At 44.1% G+C, this 25,503-nt stretch overlaps 1 protein-coding gene across 2 annotated transcripts in view; it reads left to right on the top strand.

Moving 5' to 3' along the window:
* The window catches only part of usp43b (ubiquitin specific peptidase 43b), a 278,525-nt gene that overhangs the window by 153,498 nt on the left and 99,524 nt on the right, over positions 1–25,503 (top strand). Inside the window, exons 5-6 of one of the 2 annotated variants that reach the window (XM_060901589.1) lie at positions 10,379–10,514; positions 12,975–13,119. The exons of the other annotated variant lie outside the window; for it this stretch is intronic. Of the exons in view, the coding sequence (XP_060757572.1) occupies positions 10,379–10,514; positions 12,975–13,119 (281 nt within the window). The remainder of the gene's footprint in view (positions 1–10,378; positions 10,515–12,974; positions 13,120–25,503) is intronic. 2 annotated transcript variants of the gene reach the window in all.

The following is a 25,503-nucleotide window of genomic DNA, read 5'->3' as shown; positions in this document are numbered from 1 at the left end:
CAGTGTTTCCGCACCTGCTGCTTCGCCACTTGCGTATCGCCACAGGACTTGAATTTGAAGTCATGACTTGCATTAGAGTGAGGGAGAGTTGTGCAGCCATCGGCCTCACTCTCTTGTCCTGACCTGACTGGGTCCAGGGGCAAGACAGCTGGAGCTAGGTCAGAATGCAGTGGATGGCCAACCGTGTTCTACGTGTTGCAGTGTGCCCTGATCGCACTCCACAAACGCTTTGCTGGGTCTGCCTTCCTGCCTGTTGAACCACCAGGTGGTGGTCTCCTCTGCACAGTCTGCAAAGTCCAGTCTTCGGTTGTAACCCTGACCAGGGGGAGCGAGGGGTTGCTGGTGCTGGCTCAAGGCACCACCCCAGGCTAGTGGAAGGAAGGAGATGCGTTGCTACTCCGTTGCATGGCAGTCAAGGACGGCACATGCTCACTGCCCCAAGACTGATAAACTGGTACGAAGATTCGCATTTGAATTTTGCCTGTGATCCAAGCTTGATCATTGGGCAATTTAGAGTAGCCAGGTAACCTAACTGCATGTCTTTGGGCTGTGGGGGAAACCAGAGCATCCGGAGGAAACCCACGCGGACACTGGGAGAACATGCAAACTCCGCACAGAAAGGCCCTCGTCGGCCACTGGGCTCGAACCCAGAACCTTCTTGCTGTGAGGTGACCATGCTAACCACTACACCATGTTCATGTTAAGCCGTGACAATTTTATCATGATAGACAGTTTATTACAAACTTCACTTTCAAAGAGTCCTGAGGACAAAATCAGGCACATTTGAAAACCAATGTGGACATTTCCCCAGCGTCCTCAGCGTCTGTTCTGTGGTATGGACTTATAAGAACTGTATGGACTCCTCAACTTTGTGTTCTCACATGTATTATGGTCATGAAACTTTGGAGTAAGCGAGACACAAAATCCTACCTTTTTTATTTCAGTTCTCCAGTTTCATTTTGTTTAAGCTGCACTGCACTCCAGAATCAAGTGTAGGTAGAAATGGTTCAGCCCTCGTACCTGAACTGATTTGCTACAAGAGAACCGGATACATGTTTCGGTTCAGTGAATGGAGCTGTGTTTCTCTCAGTGGAATGCCACAAAACTGAGTCATTCCCCAGAATTAGAACATTTCCCACAGCCAGAGAGAACATTAGGAACACTTCCCACATCCAATCGATTAAACAGAAGCCTTCTCTGTTTATTGTGACACAGCCTTGGTGGGTGTCCCTAAACAGATTAGCCTGTTTGTGTGTAATAGGCTTTTGTCAGGTTAATTGCATGTTTTGAAGGTTTTCATTTACAGGCTTGGATTGCCTTACCATTTCATTTCATGGATGTGTGTTCTTACAGGGGGGGGGAAACAAAACCACACAGCCCATAAATTGAAGGCAAGTAGGATATGATATGCTGTATATGGAGAAAAGCCATGCTCTTGAAGAGATCAGAAGATTGGAGTTGGGAAATATTAATTTACATGAATGTTACGATCACATGGAAATGTAACCTTTAACTGCAGGAGTGGATAAATCCGTATTCCAGGCACAGAGGACAAGAAAATTGTATCTGAGCTTTTAGACTAGAAAAATTTGGGATGGTAAAACTGATAAGGATTTGTGAATAATCTTTAGCCTGTATTGCACTCAACTATACAACAACACATTATTTGATGTTTTACCTCGTGAATTGTATTGCGATGAAGCGTTTCCGGTGTTTTGTCCCATTCTTCCTGCAAACAGGTCTTAAAGTGCCATTCCACCATTGGATGTATTCTCATCTCATCTCATTATCTCTAGCCGCTTTATCCTTCTACAGGGTCGCAGGCAAGCTGGAGCCCATCCTAGCTGACTACGGGCGAAAGGCGGGGTACACCCTGGACAAGTCGCCAGGTCATCACAGGGCTGACACATAGACACAGACAACCATTCACACTCACATTCACACCTACGGTCAATTTAGAGTCACCAGTTAACCTAACCTGCATGTCTTTGGACTGTGGGGGAAACCGGAGCACCCGGAGGAAACCCACGCGGACACGGGGAGAACATGCAAACTCCACACAGAAAGGCCCTCGCCGGCCCCGGGGCTCGAACCCGGGACCTTCTTGCTGTGAGGCGACAGCGCTAACCACTACACCACCGTGCCGCCCTGGATGTATTCTTTGGCATAAAATACAATATATTTTATGACAACATGACTAGACAGAGAAATTTTTTAGCTTCAAAATGATATATCAAACATAATTTTTTGACAACGACAAGTATATTAATTTTGCGACCAAAGTCACCTACCCTTTTAATTTCTGCGCGGTAGTGAAACGTGATGTCATCGGCAGGTTCCCCTTCTTGTGTACCACGTGTCGGTCTATTTTAAACCAGGAAACCCCCAAAGTGAGAGAGTCATTTCTCCTCGTATATGGGGGCCAAAAAAATTGCGAAAAATTGAGTTAATCTTTCAGTTAGCTAGATTTATTGGTATTAGCTAGATTTATTGGTATTATTTTTATCGCGTTCTATCCGCCATTGCTGATAATATGTGCCACGTCACATGGTACACAAGAAGGGGAACCTGCCGATGACATCACGCGCGGAAATTAAAAGGGTAGGTGACTTTGGTCGCAAAATTAATATACTTCTCGTTGTCAAAAAATTGTTTGATATATCATTTTGAAGCTAAAAGATTTCTCTATCTAGTGATACCATTTATATATGTTGTCAAAATATATTGTATTTTATGCCAAAGAATACATCCAATGGTGGAGTGGCACTTTAAAGTGTGCAACAGTACAGGGTCGTCGTCATATATTTTTGTTTCAAAATTCTACCCACATTCTCTATTGGGGACAGAGGGAACGGACACCCTCTTCTTCCACAGCCATGCCTTTGTAATGTGTGCAGAATGTGGTTTTGCATTGTCTTGTCTTGTCGAAATCTCCCTGGAAAAGATGTCGTCTTTAAGGCAGGATATGTTGCTCCGAAATCTCAAAGTACTTTTCTGTATTAATGCTGCCTTCAGAGAAGTGTAAGTTACCTATGCCAAGGGCACTGACACGACCCCACACTGTGACAGACCCTGGCTTTTGGACTTGTTGCTGGTAACAGTCTGGATGGTCCTTTTTGTCTTTGGTCCGGAGCACACGGTGTCCATTTCTTACAAAAAAAAAAAAAAGACCTGGAATACTGATTCTTCTGGCCACAATACACATTTCCACTGTGTGATGGTCCATCCCAGATGCCTCCATGCCCAGACAAGTCGATGGCGCTTCTGGACACAATAAACATAAGGCTTCTGCCCCCCCACTCCACCCCCGGTGCGTGTGCTTCACAACATGCATCGACTTTTTCTAGTCATGTTAATTGGTATGCACAGATGGCATACAAACAGTTCATAATCAAGAAAGAAACAGCAATGCAGAAACACAAAATAAACATCAGTGCAAATCCATCCTATAGCTCTGCTACTAACACAATATACAGTCACCCCGCATTAAAACATCTCATCTCATTATCTCTAGCCGCTTTATCCTGTTCTACAGGGTCGCAGGCAAGCTGGAGCCTATCCCAGCTGACTACGGGCGAAAGGCGGGGTACACCCTGGACAAGTCGCCAGGTCATCACAGGGCTGACACATAGACACAGACAACCATTCACACTCACATTCACACCTACGGTCAATTTAGAGTCACCAGTTAACCTAACCTACATGTCTTTGGACTGTGGGGGAAACCGGAGCACCCGGAGGAAACCCACGCGGACACGGGGAGAACATGCAAACTCCGCACAGAAAGGCCCTCGCCAGCCCCGGGGCTCGAACCCAGGACCTTCTTGCTGTGAGGCGACAGCGCTAACCACTACACCACCGTGCCGCCCCACATTAAATATGTCATCAAAAAATATCGATGCTTGTCAGAGTCAAAGTATAGATGTTATGCACAATTTGAAGTGAAAGCAGCGCATCTCGTAACCACATTTGTTGACTTTTTGTTAAAGGCGCAAACATGACGCGCTACCTCAGACACTTTGCTGGAAAAGGACGATGATTATCTTAAGGACATCCATTGACTATAGCCAAGTCATCCCATACCACACTTGCACTGAAACCTGTCTATATATTGCTATTATGCTGCAATGCTGTCGTGTGGGAATGGGAGCAAAATGATAGTGACCTAGTAACATTAACAATAATCGTAGAATTGGAATCATTGGATTAACGTGTTGTGATATTACCAGCTGTGACATAAGTGATGATGCAGTGATACTGCGACAGAACTACTGACATGTAAATAATCGGAATACTCATACTACCTCGTTGTAAAGCGACCGGCTGCAAATTCAAAATAATAAGGAAAGAAAATATTGACAGATATGGCTGGAAATTGGAATGAATTATACGTCCTGATGTACAGTCAGGTGGGAAGTTATTTAATTTGAGGGGATTCCCTAGCAAATAATGTGCATGAAATCGCTCGCTTCGCGCAGTCAAGCAGACAGAGGAAGTCCGTATGCGCATGTGCAGATTTACCACCTTCTTTTCCTTCTTCTTTCGGATTTTACGGCAGCTGGCATCCAGTCTTGCATTACTGCCATCTACAGTTTTACTTTGACCGTGCACTGACAGTAACATCATCCATCCATTATCTGTAGCCGCTTATCCTGTTCTACAGGGCCGCAGGCAAGCTGGAGCCTATCCCAGCTGACTACGGGCGAAAGGCGGGGTACACCCTGGACAAGTCGCCAGGTCATCACAGGGCTGACACATAGACACAGACAACCATTCACACTCACATTCACACCTATGGTCAATTTAGAGTCACCATTTAACCTAACCTGCATGTCTTTGGACTGTGGGGGAAACCGGAGCACCTGGAGGAAACCCACACGGACACAGGGAGAACATGCAAACTGTACACAGAAAGGCCTTCGCCAGCCGCTGGACCCAGGACCTTTCTTGCTGTGAGGTGACAGTGGTAACCACTACACCACCGTGCCGCCCAGTTACATCATTCTGTTGCTAAACAAACTGCTGATCACACGGAGGTGCTCGCTAACCGCCGATATTTATTAGTTTGGTCCTGCGTTTCCTTTCATTCGCAACATGACGTCTTCTCACTTTCCGTTACTGTAGTCAGTCTTTCACGTTTCATTCGTGTCCTCCATTTTCCTCTCCTGCTAACCGTAGGTACTAAAGAAGGCAACTGGACTTGCTTGAAATTCTTGAAGATGTTTCATCTCTCATCTGAAAGGCTTCTTCAGTTCTGTCTGACCCAGTTCTGATCAGTGATGGCAGAGAGAGACAACGACCCACAGATCACCCTAATGACTGTCTAGGCTGCTCACACCATTCACATCCGGCCTCCAGTGACCCGAACACCTCAGTGCGTTTACATGCACATAGAGAAAATCGAATTTCTGCCGTAGCTCGACTGAAAGCTCTAAATGCCATGGAAACACCTTAGCTCGTCTGAAATCAAACCGAACTGGATTTCTCGTAATCGAGCTACGCGACCTAGATTATGCGATTGTAGCCAAGCTACTTAGTGCATGTAAACCCTATCAAGCTACGTAGTTGAGCTACTTACTTCAGCACTGCCCCTTCCGGACGTGATGAGTGACGAGACCACAAGCGGGAAACACGACAGCCTCGGTCGGCATGACAACAGTAGTAGTAGCGAGCAGCAGAAGAGAACACGGAACTGATAACTTTGTTTATACTCTTGAATAGCTCTTCTTCATGACGACAGCCGGAAGTGTACCAACACGATGGGGCGTGTAACGCCACCTGTGGCTCGGGTGCACAATGTACCTCACACAATAGCTCGATTTCCTTGTGTGCATGTAGGATTGGATTTCTCTGGCACCCCTGCTGGGACCCTTCGCTCGATTACCGACAGCAGCTCGATTTGGATGTGCATGTAAACGCACTGACTGACCAAGAGTATCAACAACCCATGTGACCTCAATGACTCTCCTTAGGGTTTCTTTTGGTCCACTAGAGGATAAATACCTTGCACTCCCCACTAGTCAGACAGAACTGAAGAAGCCTTTTGGATGAGAGGTGAAACGTCTTCAAGAATTTCAAACAATTCCAGTTGCTTTCTTTAGTACCTACGGTTTACAATGACCTGGATGACTGAGAACCTTCGGACATGTTCCTCTCCTGTTTCAAATTTGTATCCCACAATGCCTTGCGTGAACGGGGAAAGCTCACCATGTGATACATGTAGTATCTTGAATTGGTTCATGGTGAAGCAAGAAAAAATAGCAGAGAATTTAGGGCCATGTGGACCTAGACCTAAACTTGAAAAATCTGAAAGGCAGTCTACCTTTAACTGTGATTGAAGACTGAGTGGAAATGAAAATTTATCTGTGGTGTTTTTACCTCCTACATTAATATGTTTATGTGAAAGGGGCTTGTGTGTTTGCATTAGTATTATTACATTTAACTAGCTAACTATCTCTGTATATGTTTATTGCAAAGGTAGCGAACATATTTTAGCCTAGACAGTTAGGTTTCTGGACAAACAAAAGGTTTTTCTTTTACTTTCACTCGATAATTGAATCAATCATTATATAACCCCGATTCCAAGAAAGTTGGGGCAAAGTACAAATTGTAAATAAAAATGGAATGCAGTAATTTACAAATCTCAAAAACTGATATTGCATTCACAATAGAACATAGACAACATATCAAATGTCGAAAGTGAGACATTTTGAAATTTCATGCCAAATATTGGCTCATTTGAAATTTCATGACAGCAACACATCTCAAAAAAGTTGGGACAGGGGCAATAAGAGGCTGGAAAAGTTAAAGGCACAAAAAAGGAACAGCTGGAGGACCAAATTGCAACTCATTAGGTCAATTGGCAATAGGTCATTAACATGACTGGGTATAAAAAGAGCATCTTGGAGTGGCAGCAGCTCTCAGAAGTAAAGATGGGAAGAGGATCACCAATCCCCCTAATTCTGCGCCGACAAATAGTGGAGCAATATCAGAAAGGAGTTCGACAGTGTAAAATTGCAAAGAGTTTGAACATATCATCATCTACAGTGCATATCATCATCAAAAGATTCAGAGAATCTGGAAGAATCTCTGTGCGTAAGGGTCAAGGCCGGAAAACCATACTGGGTGCCCGTGATCTTCGGGCCCTTAGACGGCACTGCATCACATACAGGCATGCTTCTGTATTGGAAATCACAAAATGGGCTCAGGAATATTTCCAGAGAACATTATCTGTGAACACAATTCACCGTGCCATCCGCCGTTGCCAGCTAAAACTCTATAGTTCAAAGAAGAAGCCGTATCTAAACATGATCCAGAAGCGCAGACGTCTTCTCTGGGCCAAAGCTCATTTAAAATGGACTGTGGCAAAGTGGAAAACTGTTCTGTGGTCAGACGAATCAAAATTTGAAGTTCTTTATGGAAATCAGGGACGCCGTGTCGTTCGGACTAAAGAGGAGAAGGACGACCCAAGTTGTTATCAGCGCTCAGTTCAGAAGCCTGCATCTCTGATGGTATGGGGTTGCATTAGTGCGTGTGGCATGGGCAGCTTACACATCTGGGAAGACGCCATCAATGCTGAAAGGTATATCCAGGTTCTAGAGCAACATATGCTCCCATCCAGACGACATCTCTTTCAGGGAAGACCTTGCATTTTCCAACATGACAATGCCAAACCACATACTGCATCAATTACAGCATCATGGCTGTGTAGAAGAAGGGTCCGGGTACTGAACTGGCCAGCCTGCAGTCCAGATCTTTCACCCATAGAAAACATTTGGCGCATCATAAAACGGAAGATACGACAAAAAAGACCTAAGACAGTTGAGCAACTAGAATCCTACATTAGACAAGAATGGGTTAACATTCCTATCCCTAAACTTGAGCAACTTGTCTCCTCAGTCCCCAGACGTTTACAGACTGTTGTAAAGAGAAAAGGGGATGTCTCACAGTGGTAAACATGGCCTTGTCCCAACTTTTTTGAGATGTGTTGTTGTCATGAAATTTAAAATCACCTAATTTTTCTCTTTAAATGATACATTTTCTCAGTTTAAACATTTGATATGTCATCTATGTTCTATTCTGAATAAAATATGGAATTTTGAAACTTCCACATCATTGCATTCTGTTTTTATTTACAATTTGTACTTTGTCCCAACTTTTTTGGAATCGGGGTTGTATATCCAGCAAAGGATCCCAGATTTAACAAGAACTCGGTCACCAGTTTAATCACTGTTGTACATGCAGGTTTTAAATAGAAAATAACAGGAATATATAACATGGTAATCTTTTTAGAATCAGTCACACTATTAACATATTAAAGGAGGAGCCTTCGTAAACTGTGAACAGTTTTTTAGTTGCATCCCTTTGACTTCCGCCTTCCAAAACACACTCAGGCTTTCTTCTCTTTGTTGTCCCCTGCTGTGTGCTGAGCTGTACGCTTTACTGCACTGGCCCTCTTGAACCCTCTCACTTTCTCCATGCTGTCTCCCTTTAAAGCTCCTGACCCACAAATCCTCACCCCTCACTGACACCACATGCATCACCCCTGCCGCGTGACCTCAAATGTAACCCCATGGACCGAGCATATACTGATACAACCAGCAATGCTCAGAGTCTCCTGGAACAACAGCAGTAGTCCTATAAAGGTCACATATTACATACTTTTTTCCATTTTCTTGTTTTTGTTGAAATCTTTCGATCAGTTTCTCTTACAATTTGTGTTTATTTCCAGAAGAACATTGAGCTTTGATGTTGTCTGACCGGTCAACCACAGAGTGGATGCTCCCATAGGTGTGGCATGTGTAGAATATCAGTGGAAAAATGTAATCTGTGGACACAAAGCATTTGAGTTTTAGTTGTGCTGCCGGCTCATCCACTTGACCAAACCAGACTTGAACTCTGGTTCAACCAGGCTGAGCTTACCAAACACGTAGGTTCTTTTTCTCAGCTGGTAATTGGTGATGGGTGGAAACAATTTCTGAATTGGTGCGACTAATGCAACATTTGTAGACAAGTTGTAAAAGAGCATGTATCGGGAAGGCAATTTGAAAACCTCAAACGTTTATTGGTTAATTTGGTCACCTTTCCAGCTGTCAGAAGGGGTGTTCACACGGCACATATTTGCATCGATGCTGCACCGATGTATTTTGTTGCGATGTATCTTACACCGGTGTAAATTTTGTGGCGCGTTCACACGTCACAACCCTGCTTACTAGAGAGAAGCGTGTTAGCACCTGTGCAGCCCCAGTTGCGTTCACACGGCAGTTTTTGCGACCGTGCTATACGATAGTAATAATGCAGAAATGAAATATACGCATGTGTGAAAATGTACTTCCTTTTCCCGGTTGTCATGGCATCACCAAGCGCCGGGAAAACAACGTGGATGAAGACACCAGTGTTGCCAGATACTGCTGACGTTTTCCAGCCCAAAATATGTTAAAATCTGCCAAAATGCACTTAAAACTGCCCAATCTGGCAACACTGGAAGACACGCAGATCTGTTGTTGAAATTCGCCATTTTGGAAGCACAAAATACCAGGATGCAAATTATGCAATGCTTGTATGTAATCAATTCTCCTCACACGTAGCGAGTCTACCCCTGTAGCATTCAGACGTCCCATTTTATATCGGTGCTGCCCCGCAAACTAGCATTTACCGTACTCCGGAGTAAATTTCTTAAACCACCTCCCGAGCAGGGTTAGATTTGCACCAGTTTAAGCAGCTTTCAGGGGCTACACCGGTATAACTTTGTACCGTGTGAACGCTCTACCGGGGCAGCCCCGGTGCTACACCGGAGTAAAAGTTGCCGTGTGAACACCCCTAAAGACGTTCCACCAACTTCAGCAGTCAGGGAAGTTAAATATCTACACAGATTGGAACCTGGTGACCTGGTTTATAAATGGTACAACATTTTTCTATAACGTCAATAAAATAAGTCTTCCATATAGTGATGGTACTGTATAAGCCTCTGGTTCGTGATCTGTTTATAAAATTTGATCCACGGGAGCTGCATGTAAGGCTTTTATCCACTAAAAATGAGGGCATTTGAGATTTTGTCACACATTTGAATATACCCACATTTATTCTTCGTCTACTGAGGCGGTTCAAAAGCAGGCTTTCTTTGACGTGTATGCTTCATATGTGCGATATAGTCTTGGCTAAAGTCAACCTGTTGTCAGTCTCAGAAGGTGAAAGGATCAAGGCTAAGTCGGAATGCATGCGATTTAAAGATAGCATTACTTTTTTTAACAAATAAAACAGAATGCAACGTATGTATAATTAATGCAAAATGTATTGATTTATTCATGAAATTCTTGACATGACCTTTTATGATTTGTGTGTGTGTGTGTGTGTGTGTGTGTGTGTGTGTGTGATTTAGGCCACTGTGTGTGACTCTGGTGTTCAGCACTAAAGGGCAGAGATACTTAAGAGTGGGACTGGCTGTGCCTTTATTCGGCTCTCTGGCTTGCCTGCGCAGAATGGTGGCAGATGAGGGCAAGATCTCCCCGGACCAAGTGAGCATAGATGTGTTTTATTCTCCTTTACTTTCATTAGCCTTATATGGGTTAAATTGATTCAACTTTTTAAGTGTAGTATTGCTCCATAAACATTCACTATTTTTGCTCCACACTGAGAAAAACGGGCTGTAGTTCCATATAAACCAGGCTTTGTGTACCAGGTCCTCCAAGCGTATTGCCTGGGCTACAGACAAACCCCCAGTTACCCCCAAGGAAACTTGTACACGTACATAACCTCAGTCTTAATGCCATATTTAATATTCTTTTAAAGGTGAGATACGCCTTTTCCACAAGCTGACACAGTTCCCTGAGATCTTAATGAAATGTCTGTGACATGGTTTGGGCAAGGATCAAGCACCACAGCAACTTCTCACCCTGTCTGAACAACCTTGTTCAGAACGGCCGATCCGAGCGCCTGTTCCTTTAAATGATAAATGAGCCGCTGCTCACCAGCCAATCAGGCAGCACTTTCTTCATTAATATTCATTTGCAAAGGCGGTTCTCATGCCGCGAGTGGAGATACTCCGGTGAGGGGGCGGTATAATTCTAATGAGCTCCCTTTGTGACCTAGAACGAGGAGTCAAATCTGAACGGCGTGTTGAAGCACGTGTTTTCAGACATAGGCAGCCCAAAAGAAACTGACTGGGTTGCCGTATTTCAGAGTTTGTGAGCGGCAGGCACTCCGGATACCCAACTGTATGTTCACAAGCACTGAAAAGTGAATTTTCCATAATATGTCCCCTTTAAGAACTTTGCCATATATTGGTGTTAACCAGTCTCCTAATGCTTTTCCTTCTTCCTTACCCTTTTTTTCTGTGACATCTCCGCAAACTTGCATGAATGAACGTAACGAACAGCCAGAGACTCTACATATGGCAAAATGTCTGTCATTACCCATGAAAGTTCTAGCATGTGTGGCAGAAAATGTGGCAGGCCAAGCCATTTTATTAATAATAAGTTCAATTTATATAGCGCCTTTCTCAAAACCCAAGGTCACTTTACAGTTATGGGGGGGAGGGAGTCCACCAAATAGAGGTCAGGATGTCATTCCAGTGGTGTAGCAGCCACAGTCCCACCAAAAGGCGCACAAAAACAAGTCCCACACTGCCAGTACAGCCGCCACGACACCGCCGGGCAACACCACTCGGAACACCACGCCATGGATCCACAAAGCGAGCACAGACGCACCGCCACGCAGAGCGCTGGTATGTCCCAAACCGCCTGCACAGCCGCCGCGATGCCACTGAACAACATCGCTCAGAACATCACGCCAAGCACTAAAGCACAGAGCGCTGGACAACCACGATTGTTAAAATGAGCAACGAGCTCACTGCAGTCCATAGCTAGGAGCACAGGCATCACCCAGAGCGAACCAAGGCCTGGAGGGAACCGATGCCCAAAACTGGACCAAAAACAAATATCAAACAACACAATAAATAAATAAATAAATAGCTCCGGTGAGAAGCAGCAGCCAGAATGCACACGACGTACTCTCAACCAGAAACGGAAATAAGAAATGCATAGAATTTTACAAAATGGAGGAAACATGATTATCTGTTGAGTTGCAAACAATGCATGGATATAATTATATTTCAGACCAAATAATTCTGGATGTCAGTGCACTACTAAACCCTCCGGGGCCTTTTTACCCAGGCTGGCTCCAGGACAGCGTCCCTGTACGGTACATCTCAGCAATGTGGTGCTGACATCAAAAGGTACAATTCAGAAGTGATTGAGAGTGTGTCGATGGCCAAAGAATAAGCCATGTGACCAAGCCAGCAGTCATTAATAAATGCAGCTCTATAAGCTGAAAATCCAACACAAGTTCCCATTTCCCTCTGTCCAAAAAATGGTCTATTCCTTCCTGAGTGCTTATACCTCAATCTCGAAAAATGTACAGGAACCGCTCATTCATTTGCATTCAGAAGCCCTGTCTCTCGGGTCGATTCACTGAGAGCACTTGTGTGTAAAGGTATGTTGAGAATTCAGACATGTACAGTGTGAAGTGCACAGCGTACCGTACAACGTGACCGAGTTCCAGCTTCTTTCTCAGTCATCCTTTCTCTCCTACTGTTCCACTCTCTTCCTTTGTTTATTGTTCGTCAAGGGTGCCAACCATGCCACTGCCTCTGATATTAAAGAGATAAATCATTCAATTTTATTTCAGGACATTAGCAGTTGGCGTAGCAGCTGGGTACATCCATTGAAACAACATGGAGGCTGACGTTTAGTCATAAATGATGGTGCCTTTTGCAGAGTTGAAATGAATGAGCATTAGATTTAGTAGCTCCAGTATTGTCTCATGTAAGCAGGAATTAGCAAGTGATTTTAAAAATATTTACGAAAGCCATTAGTTAAAAGTGGTTCAAGTATTACACTTAATTATTTTTGGATATAGTCTTTAGAGTGGAAAAAACATTGTACTAATAGGTCTTCTCTCTCCTTCTCTTCCTCTAGGTGATATTGACTGAAATTTATACTACTGGTTTCCAGCGTTCTTTTTTCGATGAGGATGACTTGACCAGCATTGCAGAAAATGACGTCATATATGCCTTCCAAGCCCCGCCCCTTTACATCAGGGGAGGATCTACCAGGATATCAGGTAACCGCAAAAATATGAGCGAAGACTCCTTTTCTTACTCACCCCAAAGGTAGTGTCTGCTCAATATGTGCTCAAGCCACAGATATTATGGGATCTTGACTCGTTCAGTATCATGCTAGCCGAATGGAATATATCTGATATACCATGAAGAAAAGCCAGCCAGAAATTATTATTATTATTATTATTATTATTGTACATACACATTCAATGGAACAATTATAGATTTTACAAAAAGTTAAGGGGCGGCACGGTGGTGTAGTGGTTAGCGCTGTCGCCTCACAGCAAGAAGGTTCGAGCCCCGGGGCCAGCGAGGGCCTTTCTGTGTGGAGTTTGCATGTTCTCCCCGTGTCCGCGTGGGTTTCCTCCGGGTGCTCCGGTTTCCCCCACAGTCCAAAGACATGCAGGTTAGGTTAACTGGTGGCTCTAAATTGACCGTAGGTGTGAATGTGAGTGTGAATGGTTGTCTGTGTCTATGTGTCAGCCCTGTGATGACCTGGCGACTTGTCCAGGGTGTACCCCGCCTTTCGCCCGTAGTCAGCTGGGATAGGCTCCAGCTTGCCTGCGACCCTGTAGAACAGGATAAAGCGGCTAGAGATAATGAGATGAGATGAGACAAAAAGTTAAGCACAGGGCTGCGCAGCAGAAAACTGTCTTATTGAATATTCGCATCAGTGCTGGCATGTGATGTCGTCATGTTGTCTTGACAACCATGCAGTATCGTAAACCATATTCAATGCTCATTTTCCACTGGGTAGAGTGACGTAATGCACGTAGGATAACGATATGCTAACAATATTGCATGCTATCAAACCAAATGAATGAAACCCACTCGAAGGGAATAGAACACGTTGTTATTCCATTGAAAAAGTGTCCTGTTTGTATAATAATTCCTGGTATTTCACTCCAGTGACGTCACTCCCAATGTTCTTCCCACTGACTAGACGCACGTTGTCAAAATGACTAACCGGTTCAAAATTAAAATTCTTTTGATGAACTTGTGTGGGTGGGTTTTTTTTTTTTTTTGTGTGTCCATATAATACTAGAAACTTGTGCAGGTCTGAGCTCAGCCTTTGTCTGATTGGGAGATAGAAGCTGTGGTGCATAAATAGAAAAAAATAGCCCGCTGATAAACACGTCGACGCCAGGATTTGAACCGATGTTGCAAAATTAATTTATTTCCTAGACGGAGACCACTCGGCCACAGAGGATTATATCGTGAGCTGAGGTTGTGCAATATGGTACTTACATAATCGGTGCTCAGTGGCGCCACACCATAACTGTGGAATCACTACCTGAGGCTGGCACGCCAATTAAGTCGTTTATTTGTATAGCGCTTTTAACAGGAAACATTGTCGCAAAGCAGCTTGACAGAATTTGAACGACTTTAAAATATGAGCTAATGTTATCCCTAATCTATCCCCAATGAGCGCGACGGTGGCAAGGAAAAACTCCCTCAGACGACACGAGGAAGAAACCTCGAGAGGAACCAGACTCAAAAGGGAACCCATCCTCATTTGGGTGATAACAGACAACATGACTATAACATTAACAGTCCTAACATATAAAGTCAGCTTCGTTGATGCTATAAACCCCCCACCGACAGAAACCCGAGCGCAAAACCGTTCACGACAACCGCAGTCCTAAAGTTAGCAAGTCAACTGCAGTCCCCAGCCACAAAAGCACCACTGCAAGAGTCCAGAGCGTCCTCCAGGCGTGACCTCCAACTGTCCACATGGGGCCGTCCTCCACAGGAGAAATGTGATGAGACTCCAACCAGACACAGGGCACCAGGATGGATCAGGCAGGTCCGAGGAGCAGAAGAGGTCAGCACCTCGATCCCAGGACCGACATGTAACTCAGAGGGACAGATTTGGGGGGGGGGGGGGGGAATTACATTCTTAAAAACACTTGAACTTGGTTAAACATGCACATACAGGCAGGTGCCTCTATAGGCTTCAGCCAAAGGCTGAGACAATAAAGAACATTACACAGTGGTGCGAAGATATGAAGTTTATCTTCTCGTGTTGAAAAATATAACTTGTTCGCTTTGCTCACTCGTGACATACATACATACATACATACATTCACAGCACAAAGATAAACTTCATGTCTTCGTGCAACTGTGTAATATCCTCTATCTATACTACCTGGCAAGAAGACAAAATTTAGAGTGGTGCGTTCATTTCTGATGGTACATAATGTTTCTGGAGTTTATAAGTAGACTACTCAACTGTAAGCACGAACATGATTAGTAGAGCACCTCTACACATTCACACGAGCCGTCTGAAACGAGGCTGCAGGGCATTGTGTTTGAGACACGATCTAACATTGAAGATCAGAAACAGCTCACAGGAAGAATAGCAGCTATTCAGAAATCTCTTCCTCTCACAAATCAACGGTGCAACCCAAAGGTTCAGCTAAATGCCAACGATCTGTACAAATCATGAAACATGTTATCTTGACTGTATCTTAATTTACATTAATTTTCCAAGTTGAATGAATGGGCAGTGTTAAACATTTATCTGCACTGATTTGAGTTTTGTATATAGCAAAGTAAAGGTGTGAAAAACAGCTTTTTTTTTTTTTTTTTAAGCTGTCAAGGTTATACAGGTACATGGTTGACATAAAGACTACGTTCAGACTGCACCCTGAAACGACCCATATCCGATTTTTTTTGCCCATATGCGACCTGTATCCGATTTGTTATTGACAATCTGAACGACACAGATCCGATTTTTTTCACATGCGACCCAGGCCGCTTGGATATGTGGTCCTAATTCCGATGCATATCCGTTATTTTCACATGCGACTGCAGTCTGACCGGACAGGTCGCATTCATGCGACCTACACGTCATCAACAAGAGACAAACGTCACTATTCTGCGTTGGCTAATCCCGCCTCTTTGGTGGAAAACAACAACATTTGTACAGTTTTCAGAATTTAAATAGACTTTTATAGAATTGATCAAGCTAATGGTGGATTTGGTAGGGACCTGGATGTTAAATCATCCTGTATTACAAGATTATAAGATTGTTCTGGAAATTTCCAGTAATTTGACACCTTCGGTCTCATTAGTCTGCTGCCCACATTAATCAGATTATTGTGTGAGTTCCGCCGCCGCCACAAAAACCACATCGCCAGGTCTCGCCTCATCTCCATGCTTTACTTGCAAACTTGAAGAGTGCGCTTATTTTTTTGTTTACGTATTACGTAGATGTGCTTATTACGTGTCAATTTGCGCATGCGGGACACTTTTGGGTCGTTTTCCGTTCATATTGGAGATCGCATACAAGTCTGAACGTAGTGTAGGATAATGACAGAAATGTCTCCTGGGTGTGATCTCGGCACTTACGACTGGCTTGTAGGTCTTGCGCGTGCCGTTGCTGCAGATGGCCTTCCCTGTTTTGGAGTGGAACAAAAGACATCAGTATCATTCACATCATTTAGTATTTTAGAAACGCTTGTGTAACATCTGAGGCTTCAGAAAGTGCTACAATTTCAACATAATGTGCTAGCTACTAAAACAAAGTATTTGATGTAAATGTTTGAAGCTGCAGCGGTGTAGTGGTTAGCACGGTCGCCTCACAGCAAGAAGGTCCGGGTTCGAGCCCCGTGGCCGGCGAGGGCCTTTCTGTGCGGAGTTTGCATGTTCTCCCCGTGTCCGCGTGGGTTTCCTCCGGGTGCTCCGGTTTCCCCCACAGTCCAAAGACATGCAGGTTAGGTTAACTGGTGACTCTAAATTGACCGTAGGTGTGAATGTGTCAGCCCTGTGATTATTTGGCGACTTGTCCAGGGTGTACCCCACCTCTCGCCCATAGTCAGCTGGGACAGACTCCAGCTTGCCCCTGACCCTGCACAGGATAAACGGCTACAGATAATGGATGGGTGTTTGAAGCTGTATTACAGTATGACGCTTTCCAGGCTGATTTAGAAAGTGTTAGTTTTTTTAGCTCATTGTACATCTCGTATGTCAAGATCACATAATGGTGTTGATGTAACAAATACAGAATTACCGGTCATTCCCATGCCATCACATTGTCATGTGTCTTCGTTAAGATATTTTATATCTCATAAATAGAACTCCGTTTAGCTGAGAGCCAGAGAAAATCTACAGAAATCTGTATTTATATCGTTACATAAAAATTTTCCATTCCATCCATCCATCCATTATCCGTAGCCACTTAACTTGTGTAGAGTTGCGGGTGAGCTGCAGCCTGTCCCAGCTGACTACGGGCGAAAGGCGGGGTACACCCTGGACAAGTCGCCAGGTCATCACAGGGCTGACACACACAGACAACCATTCACACTCACATTCACACCTACGGTCAATTTAGAGTCACCAGTTAACCTAACCTGCATGTCTTTGGACTGTGGGGAGAAACCCATGCAGACATGAGGAGAACATGCAAACTCCATACAGAAAGGCCCCTGTCGGCTGCTGGGCTCGGACCTAGGACCTTCTTGCTGTGAGGCGACAGTGCTAACCACTACACCACCGTGCCGCCTACATAAAATTAAATGCACTATTTCTGTCTTTTATACAAAGTTATTCTAATAGGTATTGATATAAGTATTTATAAATGTTTTATTATAGTTTTGTGTAGCCCTATGACCTGCCCATGACATCAGAATTAATAACTGATGCCTTTCATGAAGGGCTTATGTAGGTCTCATGTGCCTCTCATGCCCCTTTTCCACCAAAGCAGTTCCAGGGCTGGTTTGGGGCCAGTGCTTAGTTTGGAACCGGGTTTTCTGTTTCCACTGACAAAGAACTGGCTCTGGGGCCAGAAAAACCGGTTCCAGGCTAGCACCAACTCTCTGCTGGGCCAGAGGAAAGAACCGCTTACGTCAGCAGGGGGGCCGAGTTGTTAAGACCGACAACAATAACAAGACCGCAAAAGATCGCCATTTTTAAGCGACGAGAAGCAGCAGCTGTACAAACGCGAAGTCATCCATTGTTATTATTGTTGTTGTTGCTGCTGCTGCTTCTTCCGTGTTTTGCTTTGATATTCACGCCAAGGTTTATGCAAACGTAGCGACGTAACTGACGTATACAGCGACATAACTGACGTATACAGTGACATAATGACGTGGCTTCCCTTAGCACCGCGAGCTATGGAAAAGCAAACTGGTTCTCAGCTGGCTTGCAAGTTGAAAGATGCCCCTTTTCCACCAAATCAGTTCCAGGGCTGGTTCGGGGCCAGTGCTGGTTCACAACTTGTTCAACTTGCAAGCCAGCTGAGAACCAGTTTGCTTTTCCATAGCTCGCGGTGCTAAGAGGAGACACGTCATTACGTCGCTGTATACGTCAGTTACGTCGCTACGTTTGCATAAACCTTGGCGCGAATATCGAAGCAAAAACAGCACGGAAGAAGCAGCAGCAGCAACAACAATAATAATAATAATAATGGATGACTTCGCGTTTGTACAGCTGCTGCTTCTCGTCGCTTAAAAATGGCGATCTTTCGCGGTCTTATTGTTGTCGGTCTTAACAACTCCGCCCCCCCGCTGACGTAAGCGGTTCTTTCCTCTGGCCCAGCAGAGAGTTGGTGCTAGCCTGGAACCGTTTTTTCTGGCCCCAGAGCCAGTTCTTTGTCAGTGGAAACAGAAAACCCGGTTCCAAACTAAGCACTGGCCCCGAACCAGCCCTGGAACTGCTTTGGTGGAAAAGGGTAGTATAAATGCTGCCTTTAAGCAAAGTGCTACAAAAAAAACCTGTTTTAGCGGAATTAGTGGATTTTTCATCAGTACAGTGTGTGACCGTACCCAACTTGTCCATGTGGTGTATGTGTCGGCATATTCTTTTAGTTTTACACAGACATCATGCGTGCATGCTGAAGTGAGGACCATTCCATGTTTTTCTCGACTGTCTGTACCACACACATTACAAATTGTTTTGAACAGACCCAGACATGCACGCAAACACAGACGTCCTTCTCTTCGGTGTTTTGTTATTCATAATTGCTGCGCTTCACTGAAAGGCAAACACAGTACTGTATGTGTGGTGATGGTGAAGGAGCTCAACACTTGCTGAAAGGCCTCCATAATTACAGCAGGCTCCACTGTATTTACATGCACGTCTGAACCTGTGGCCCATGTTAGGAAGAGACAGACGCATGGAAGCTAGAAGATGGAGTCCGAGAGAGAGAAGGATAGCGTTCTAAGTGTGCCGAGTGGTGTTATTCTTGGTGTCTTCTACCTCCAAGAGTCTGGCTGTCTGAAAGCTGTTCCTGTAAAATTGCTCTGCTCAGTGTGTGAAGCCAGCTTGGGTTTTGGGATTGTCCTTTGGCCATTCCTTTGTGAACTGAGACGCAGCCCTACAGGGGGGACGAGGTGTTTAATTAAAGTTCTGACTGCTTTGGCTTATGCTGACCCTCGGCGCAGAGGAGCTCTCGGGCAGCTGTGAGGGGATTTGGATTGATGCTCAGTGTTCGTCACTGAAAGAAAAGCCGACATCACGAAGGCGATGTGCCTTGTGTGCTGATCATTGATTGTTTGATGTACTTTCATTACAGTTGTCTCATCTCATCTCATTATCTCTAGCCGCTTTATCCTGTCCTACAGGGTCGCAGGCAAGCTGGAGCCTATCCCAGCTGACTACGGGTGAAAGGCGGGGTACACCCTGGACAAGTCTCCAGGTCATCACAGGGCTGACACATAGACACAGACAACCATGCACACTCTCATTCACACCTACGGTCAATTTAGAGTCACCAGTTAACCTAACCTGCATGTCTTTGGACTGTGGGGGAAACCGGAGCACCCGGAGGAAACCCACGCGGACACGGGGAGAACATGCAAACTCCACACAGAAAGGCCCTCGCCGGCCCCGGGGCTCGAACCCAGGACCTTCTTGCTGTGAGACGACAGCGCTAACCACTACACCACCGTGCCGCCCTCATTACAGTTGTAAAGTAATTAATATTATTCATCATGAAATGTTAGATGCAGGTAACAGGAAGAGATTGGAGGAAAGTGTGTAAACGCGCGCACACGCACCACCCTCTGTGTTTTATTGCACAGCAGTATCTTCTGGACTCTTTTATTCCACAGGACTGTTTGTTCACTCTTAAAGAAGTAGTGTGTCATTTCTAGAGCCCTCTGCTGCCTGTTAATTGCAGTGAAAACATTTGAAATTCAAGTTAATAAGACAAAAAAAAATGCAGCTTGTCATGTTGCAGAGAAAACCTCCTTCAACCTCCTGACCTGTGATAGAAAATTTAAGGTTTCAGCTTTACTTCTGACTGTGACTGGAGACTCCTTACAAAAAGGCTAAATAAATACAATCTATAGCCCAATGTACAGTGTGTGGACACCTGACCATCAGATCTTGTGGTTCTTCCCCAAACTGCTGCCACAAGGTTTGAAGGACACTATTGTATAGGATGCCTTTGTGTGCTGGAGTATTTCCAAAGAATTTCCCTTCCCTGGAACGAAGAGGCCCAAACCTGTTCCTGTAGAACAGTGCACTTGTGCACAAAGTGAGGTCCATGAAGACCTGGTTTGGGAAGGTTGGAGTGGACCCTGACCTCAAACCCGGAACGATGACTGTGCCAGGCCTCCTCACCCAACGTCTGTGCCAGGGGCAAGGTTTCTCCCCTCATCTGAAGGGTTAGGGTTTTCTAGTAGAGAGCCATCTTCATCTCAGCCACTTCATACTTTTCAGCAGTAAAACATCATTAAAGTGCCTGTCAAAGGTCCAGTTTGGATGGTGCCAAGTAAATGCATCATCTGCAAATAACAGCTGTTACTTCTATTGGACATGTCTCTAACCTTGGCTGTGTCCTGAGACAAGACGACAAGACACCCTTGGTGTCTGACACCCACTTTAAATTGTTTGTGAATTAATGCCAAAAACGTGGATGCAAGTCTGACTGTGCTCATACATACCCTTTTTTTTTTTTTTTTTTTTTGCACAAAGTAGCAACCCAGGTACCCTCTACTCCAGCACTTATTTAGGTACATAATAGGCTTTCTCAGAATTTAAAAAAAAAAAAAAACCTTTCAAAAATAGTTGAATATTGTCTTAGTTTTTGATTGATTTGTTGGTGCGTGAATTTACCAGTACTGACCTGTGGATTTATAGCGGAGCTCTGAGCGGAGCACCATACCTAAGAAAAAATGGTAAACCCATTGAGTCGATTTGTACGGAAGCCGAGAGGCGCCCTTCATATAATCTTTTTTTATTCACCTTGTTATCCCAAGATAACGACATAATTAATTCAGGATCTCGAGAAAACAGCACAACTAATTCGAGATCTCGAGAAAACAAAACAATTATTCCGTGATCTCAAAAAAACGAAATAATTATTTCATGATCTCAAGAAAACAGCTGAGTCTTCTGCGGAGGTGCCGCGGACTAATTTTGAAATTATCCCTTATTAAAAGACTTAATGCAATCTCTCCCTGTGTCAACCCCTGATCAAAATATTGCCTTATTAGGTGATCGATTATTCCAGACAGTCTAATGACCAAAGTCGCGTCTATACAGAATGAGAAATAGCCCCAAAGTCAGCATATCACAAGTCTCTTGGCGCACCTGAATGAACCATTTCTCAGCTGTTTACTCGATCATGAAATAATTTTGTTTTCTCGAGATCACGGAATAACAGTTTTGTGTTCTCGAGATCTCGAATTAGTTGTGGTGTTTTCTCAAGATCCTGAATTATGTCGTTATCTCGGGATAACGGTTTTGTTTTCTTGAGATCTCGAATTAGGCCCACTTTACACGGGGACGGTCTGAAACAAAAAACGCAAAAGTCCGTTTTCGTTCTCACTTTTTTCCGCGTCTACACGACCGTTTTCAAGGAGGAAATCTGCGTCTATACGGTGACGCATAAATGTGTGGAATTCAATTGGATGTGCATGCCAGGCGGCTAGGTGGTGCTGTGAAAGACCTCCGCTATGTCTGCACGCATGCGCAACGTCTTCCGTCTTGTCTGATCTGCACATCTGCGCCGCGAAAACTTTGACTACTCTGGCTATGGTAAGTAAGAAAGCAAGTAAAAAAGTAAGAGTATACTATACCCGCCTCTGTTCATTAACGGTATATGTGCAGATTCGGTATAGATGTTCGAAGGACTCCTGGACGTTTATTAAAGCTGCCAGAGCAGCTTGAAGGTCCGTTGGATCGATGTAATCAGACATGCTCTTACTTTTTTACTTACTTTCTTACTTCCCGGGCTGGCATGTACGGTATATGACATATGTATGACGTAAACGCGTCCCCGACGTGAGCAGATCCGAGCAGAGTTTCGCGTATTGGGTAGTTTAGACGGATATGCAACGGGGGCCGTTTTTAACTTATCCACTCTGGAAGGCGTTTTCAATTTTTTCCGTTTTTCAGCCTCGGAAACGCCGTCCCCGTGTAGATGAAAGGCACTTCCGATAAAATATTTAGTCGTTTTTACCCGACGGCGTCCTCGTGTAAATGGGCCCTTAGTTGTGTTGTTTTCTCGACATCCTGAATTAATTATATCGTTATCTCGGGATAACAAGGTGAATAAAAAAGATTATATGAAGGGCCTCTCTCAGCTTCCGTAGATTTGTCTTTTGTCCGTGTACTGTACATTTACCACCGGTCACGCACACCGCCTAGTGGATAGTGTTGGTAATTACCGGTCACACACACCGCCTAGTGGCCAGTGTTGGTAATTACCGGTCACACACACCGCCTAGTGGCCAGTGTTGGTAATTACCGGTCACACACACCGCCTAGGGGCCAGTGTTGGTAATTACCGGTCACACACACCGCCTAGGGGCCAATGTTGGTAATTACCGGTCACACACACCGCCTAGGGGCCAGTGTTGGTAATTACCGGTCACACACACCGCCTAGGGGCCAGTGTTGGTAATTACCGGTCACACACACCGCCTAGTGGCCAGTGTTGGTAATTACCGGTCACACACACCGCCTAGGGGCCAGTGTTGGTAATTACCGGTCACACACACCGCCTAGGGGCCAGTGTTGGTAATTACCGGTCACGGGGAGAACATGCAAACTCCACACAGAACTCTGCCCTCGCCTGCCGCTGGGCTTGAACTCAGGACCTTCTTGCTGTGAGGCAACAGTGCTAACCACTACACCACCGTGCCTGGTTATTATTATCTTACACTTTATATATATTTAAACAGCTCCTTTATTGTCTTTAATTTTGCATTGTGTTGCTGAAGGCACCATCCTTCAGGAATCATCCTGTCGTCCCTCAGTATATGGGAGTATGAATGACAACAATAAAAATTGATGTGTGTATCTAGGTATGCCGCATACCATGAAAGATGAATAAACCTCAGTCATTTTGATTTCAGGTCTATTGTGAGGCAGAAATGGTCAAAAGCTAGTTCTGGCAGCACAGTGACCTGATTTAAAGCTTTCAGATCACTGTAGCGCTATACAAGGAGATCGTTCTGTGTTTTTATGAAGGTGCTTCACCTTGCATTTCGTAAAATCCTGCAGAAGGCTGTGCTTGCTGTACTAGAGGAAAGCACAAGCTGTAGCTCAAGTATAGCAATTGTGAATAGATCTCGAGTGCTACTTATTTCCCCTCAGTGGCACTGAAGAAGAACAAGAAATGAATGATTTTGGTGTTAAGCTTGTAGAAGGAATGTGATTGACTTTGCTATTCATGGATCGATCTCTTGGGTGGAGTTTTCCCCTGAGGAGAAACAAATGAGTGTTTTACGGCCATGAGACGGTGGTATATTCTTTGGTGGTAAGTGATATTTTGGAGCTTTCAAGAAACGTAGAATATTTAGTTTTATATATACTGAAACTGGACAAGTGAATATTGGAAAAACACAATCTGTCCAGTTTCGCTCAGCTCGTGCCCACCATAGCCTCAGCTTCCTGACAGGAGTCGAACCAAATGTGGTCTTCTCCTGGTGTTGCTCATCCACCACAATGTTCAACCTTTTATGCATTCTGAGATGCTTTTCTTCTCACCATGATTGTAAAAAGTGTTTACTTGAGTTACTGTAGCCTTCCTAACAGTTTAGACCAGTCTGGCTATTCTCCCCTGACCTCTCTCATTACCAAGACACCATTCTGTGTAAGCTCTACAGACTATAATGCATGAATTCTAGTGGAAAGTATCAATATCTGCTTCTGCTAATGATCACCAGAATGCAGGGAGCTTTAAATATTATAATTTGATGATATTCTGGGATTAATGCTTTCTTCCCATTTTAGTACACCATTACTCTTCAGATCTAGGTGTACCATTGTTGCATTTTATTTAACACTGCTTGTATTGGTAGTGTTCCTTATTGTCTCTTCGGTCATTAGTTGTTCAAATTCAAGGCTGTTAAAATGAGAAATGGTCTCCAAAGGATTTTTTTTTTCCTGTGTAATAAATTTTTCTATCACCACACTTCTCTAAATTTAAGGTTCCGCCTAAGCAAACTTTTATTCTAGAAGAAGCAGCGCAATTTTATTCATCACACGCTTGCATACATGTCAACCTTTGGTCAATCAAACCTGTATAACCAACCTCCAAAATCCGTATTTCCCTTATAAAATCCGTATAAGATGCAAATTAAAATAATTTACCTAAAATTTGAATGATAATTAACAATGATGTATCCCAGTTACTTTTTATTCAATATTAATAACAATAAACCTTCAGAATGAATACAAAGCTCCAATGTTTGACAAAAACACAGTGTTATCAGCGTAGTTACGAAGGAAATACTTCGTTGTTTGGAGACAGGTTTCACCGAACGGCTATTATGCGCGAGACTTCATATTAGCCACAAAGTCAGAAAAATCTGTTCGTAAAATTACGTTATAATGACCAAATACAATGAAAAGTATTTTTCCAGTCTCACCTGTGAAAGGTAATCCCATGTGATCTCGTTTGGACGGTAAACCTGTTGGTACAGTTAAACGCAGCACATGAATGAGGCATCTTTATTCTCGGGCAAAGATGACGTATGATTCTACGCAGAAGCGTCTATGACTTCCCGGTTGTCGGGATTCTCGCAATGCGGTGTGCGCATGATCAAAAGTGGAACGAAGTCTCACTACCACAAGATAACGCGCGATTTCATAAGACTCTTTACTGGCTGGCTGTGGTGTACAGTATGTTTGTAAATGTTATGCGTTCTTTTATCATCGTGGGAATTGATTATAGCTCTAAATAAATATTGAAGTTTTTTTTTTTTAAAGAATCCGTATTACTTTATTTATACGCCCGTATACTACGTTTATTGAATCAAATCCGTATAAAATACGGACATTCCGTATAGGTTGACATGTATGCGCTTGTGAAATTCCTCTCTGCATTTAACCCATCTGAAGCAGTGAACACACACATGTGAGCAATGAGCGCGCACACATACCCAGAGCAGTGGGCAGCCATGCTAACAGCGCCCGGGGAGCAGAGT

The sequence above is a fragment of the Neoarius graeffei genome, chromosome 20, assembly GCF_027579695.1.
Source record: "Neoarius graeffei isolate fNeoGra1 chromosome 20, fNeoGra1.pri, whole genome shotgun sequence".
Classification (NCBI taxonomy): Eukaryota; Metazoa; Chordata; class Actinopteri; order Siluriformes; family Ariidae; genus Neoarius; species Neoarius graeffei.
Note: the sequence above shows the minus strand (reverse complement) of the source record. Positions and strands in the feature narration are given on the sequence as shown.